Source organism: Gallinula chloropus (genome assembly GCF_964237585.1).
Source record: "Gallinula chloropus genome assembly, chromosome: 25".
Classification (NCBI taxonomy): Eukaryota; Metazoa; Chordata; class Aves; order Gruiformes; family Rallidae; genus Gallinula; species Gallinula chloropus.
The window spans coordinates 6,443,905-6,448,153 of record NC_140110.1 but is presented as its reverse complement, the minus strand read 5'-3'; the positions used below and the strand labels follow the sequence as shown (position 1 = coordinate 6,448,153).

The window sequence follows — 4,249 nt, the reverse complement described above, 5'->3', positions numbered from 1 at the left end:
GGCAGGACAGCTGTCTTCTCCTGGGCATGGCTGAGAGGTGCCCAGGGCTGTCCTTGTGAGCAGGGTCCCTGTGTCCCGGGGTCTGTGTGCTGGGGCAGGGACTCTGCTGCTGCCAGGGTCAGCACTCAGCCTGGCTGGTGGGCTTTCCACAGCAATAGAGACAGCAGCTGTGGGTTGAAGGAGTGACCCAGAGAAGGGCAGCACAGGTTCCCTCTTCTGTAAGAAAATGCTGCCTGGGTCAGCTTTACTTCCAGCTCCAGCTGATTCTTGAGACATTCCAAAGGGACTTTGAAAAAAAAAATCAAGGAAGCATTTTCCTGCAAGGCAGTGTCTGCTTTGACTGTTCCTCTCCTGTGGGCTGTGCTGTGGTAGATGAGAACTTATTTCTCCCCAAAGAATATGCAATGAAAACTCAATTCTTATTAAGACTTTGTAGATTCTCCTGAGCCCTGCACACACAGAGGTTCCCAGGGCAGTGCCCTGATGCCAGGAGGGGTCTGCAGAGCAGAGCTGAGCACAGGGCAGGTTGGATGAGGTCTGTGAGCACAGAGTAGGAGGTGACATGGGCAAAGAGAAGCAGCTGCAGGGACAGCTGCAGTTAGCAGAGACATTGGCAAGGAGGAAGAGTGAGCTGCTCCCAGCAATGCCCTGGCAGTGGGGATTTGGTACCTCCCTGACATCACCCACTGTGCTGATACTTTCCCACAGCAACCCCCTGGTTTCTGCCACCCAGCACAGACTCTGAGACAAGACTTCCACGTTTTCAGTCTGAGAAACCTGCGAGTACCTGTCTGTCTGTCCCTGTCCTTGCAGCCCTGGCTGGACTTTTTCTCACGGTTTCCCTTCCTGTCCTTGCTGCCTTTGTCCCACCATTACCAAAGCTCTGCTCTGCCCTCGGGTGAAACTGGAGTGACAGTGCTGAAAAGATCATTCTTATCCACAGGGCATTTAGTCTGAGATCACACCATCCTTCTATTTACTGACTGCTGCCAGGCAGGACTGAGTTCTTGAGAGCCACAGCTGACCCTCCTCCCAGCAGTGGCACGCTGGAGCCAGCACAAAGCAGACCTCCCAAAAGGGACCTGCCAAAAGTCTTCCTGAATACAGGGAGTCAATCTGAGGGCATTCCCTAAGAATTAGAAGACGTTTTCCTAAAAGAAGAGTTCCATCACTTCTCACTGTGTCTTTTCCTCCTTGGACAGGTCTCCACACTTGATGGCAGCAGATGTCCAACAGCAGCAGCTCCATCAGCCAGTTCCTCCTCCTGCCCTTTGCACACACAGGGGAGCTGCAGCTCCTGCACTTCTGGCTCTTCCTGGGCATCTACCTGGCTGCTCTCCTGGGCAATGGCCTCATCATCATCACCATAGCCTGTGACCACCACCTCCACACCCCCATGTACTTCTTCCTTCTCAACCTCTCTGTTACTGACCTTGGCTGCATCTCCACCACTGTTCCCAAATCCATGGCCAATTCCTTGTGGGACACCAGGGCCATTTCCTACACAGGATGTGTGGCTCAAATATTTTTCTTTGTATTTTTTATCTCCACAGAGCACTTTCTTCTCACTGTCATGGCCTATGACCACTACGTTGCCATCTGCCACCCCCTGCACTACGGGACCCTCCTGGGCAGCAGAGCTTGTGTCCACATGGCAGCAGCTGCCTGGGGCAGTGGGTTTCTCCATGCTGTGCTGCACACAGCCAATACATTTTCACTGCCCCTCTGCCATGGCAATGCCCTTGACCAGTTCTTCTGTGAAATCCCACAGATCCTCAAGCTGGCATGCTCAGAGACGTACACAACGGAAACTGGAGTTATTGTGGTCAGTGCCTGTTTATATTTTGGCTGTTTTGTGTTCATCGTGGTGTCCTATGTGCAGATCTTCAGGGCTGTGCTGAGGATCCCCTCACAGCAGGGACGGCACAAAGCCTTTTCCACCTGCCTCCCTCATCTGGCTGTGGTTTCCTTGTTCCTCAGCACTGGTGTGTTTGCCTACCTGAAGCCCCCCTCCATCTCCTCCCTATTCCTGGACCTGGTAGTGTCTTTTCTTTACTCAGTGTTTCCACCAGCAGTGAACCCCCTCATCTACAGCATGAGGAACCAGGAGCTCAAGGATTCCATGTGGAAACTGAGGACTGGATGTTTCTAAGGAGCAATGAACTGCTCATCTTCGGCATATCACTGGCCATGGAACTCACATTAGGACCAGTCTGTATTATTTGTTTTTTTAGTTGTTGTTTTGTCTTCTTCGTAGCACAGATAGATGTGTGCACTTCACTTTTCTCAGCACGTTTCCACCTCCACTTGCTCTTTGGTAATTCAGATGCTGCTCAGCTCTCCAGTGTCTGCTTTGAGCTTCAGAGAGTTGGAAAATATCCCATCTTTCCAATGTTTGTTTAAAAATTCTCTCAGAAGTTCAATGCGTTGATAAGTTACATTTCTATGTATCTGAACAAAAGTTGGTTTGGAGAGAATCTCCTCTGAAAGCTGACCCCCTTCATATGCTGCAGGATGAGCATCAGCCAGCAATGTGTCCTCATAGCTAAATAGGTCAATGCCATCCTGGGGTGTATTAGAAGAGGTGTGTTCAGTAGGTCAAGAGAGGCCTTTCTCCCTCTTGCCCTGGTCAGACTGCATGTTCTGTCTAGTTCTGGGCTTCTCAGTTCAAGAAGGACAGAGAACTCCCTGAAAGGTTCCAGGGCAGGGCCAGCAAGATGGTTAAGGGAATGGAACACCTTCCTTATGAGGAAAGGCTGAGGGAGCTGGGCCTCTTTAGCTTGAAGAAGTGGAGACTCAAGGGTGACCTTATTCATGTTAAGAAATACGCAAAGGGTGAGAGTTGGGAGGATGGAGCCAGGCTCTTCTCAGTGATGGCCAGCGTAGGACAAGGGGCAATGGGTGCAAGCTGAAGCAGAGGAAATTCTCTGTGACTATAAAGAGAAACTATCTCACTGTGAGGGTGATGGAGCACTGGGACAGGCTGCCCAGAGAGGTTGGGGAGTCCCCTTCTCTGGAGACTTTCAAACCCACCTGGATGTGTTCCTGTGTGGTTTAGTGTAGGTGATCCTGCTCTGGCACAGAGGTTGGACTAGATGACCTTTTGAGGTCCATTCGAACTCCTAACCTTCTGTGACTCTATGATTTTGTGATTCCTACACAACGGAATGATCCTAAAAGCTCCTGTTCTCATTTTCAGGTTCAACCAGTGTCCACCTTAGGAAGTGCTAAATGTGCAGGTAGGGCTCCAAAGCAAAAGATTTGAGTGCTGAAAGCTATTCCTGGCCTGAAACCTATCTAGGAAGCCCACCAGCATGTAACCTTAGGGCTCAGGTCTTTCCTTTCCTAGGGAAGAGTCCTAACAGTGCCTGTGGACATTTACGGGCTCTCCCAGAATCCAACATTGACACGCTAAATGTAAAGCAGTAACCTCAAACGTAACGTGTGATGGTAGAAAAGTCTTCTTGGCCTGAAAACTCCCCATGTAGCCCACTTGCAGCCACAGTAACCGTGGGGCACAGGGTTTTCATAGACAATGTAGTGGTATGAAATTTGCCTGATGTCTTTTTCCAGCTCTAACAGCGTCCACCTTTGAAAAAGTTACAAGTCCAGCTATAATTCCCAAAGAAAAGGTTTGAGGTGTGAAAGATGTTTCTGACCTTCAACATGCCTGGGTATCCCACTAGCAGCCCCAGTAACCCTGGGGCTCAAGGATTTCCTTAATAAGGGAACAGTCTTAAAACTACCTGACATCATTTCTGGCCATACCAGCGTCCACCTTTGAACCTGCTAAATGCCCAGCAATACATCCCAAACTAAAGGTGTGAGGGATGAAAGATGTTCATGGCCAAACATATCCCCAGGTATCGCACTAGCAGCCCCAGGAACACGGGGGTCAGGGCTTTTGTAGCCATGGGAGGAGATGTAACTTTGCCCAACATAATTTTCCAGCTTCAACAGTGTCCACCTTCAACACTGCTCAATGTCCAGCACCAGCTCCATGGCAAAAGGTGTGAGGGCGGAAAAAGGTTTCTGGCCTGAAACCTCCCCAGGTATCCCACTACCAGCCCCATTAACCTTGGGGCTCAGGGCATTCCTAGCCACAGGAACAGTCTTAAAATTTCATTTTTGGGCTCTGCCATCATCCACTCTCGAACATGTTGAACAACCAGCAGTAGAGTCCCAGGTTCTTTAGCACTTATTGCTGTCATTTTGTTATCTCTAGGGAACCTTCTTGGAAAGAAACTGA

General features: G+C 49.9%; 1 protein-coding gene across 1 annotated transcript; it reads left to right on the top strand.

Annotated features, from left to right (window-relative positions):
- Positions 1-1,225: 1,225 nt before the first annotated feature.
- On the top strand, positions 1,226-2,152 carry LOC311200942 (olfactory receptor 14I1-like; the record flags this gene model as incomplete). The annotated part of the gene is made up of 1 exon (XM_084275244.1): positions 1,226-2,152. One exon carries the CDS (start codon positions 1,226-1,228, stop codon positions 2,150-2,152), a length of 927 nt encoding a protein of 308 aa, XP_084131370.1.
- Positions 2,153-4,249: the final 2,097 nt, after the last annotated feature.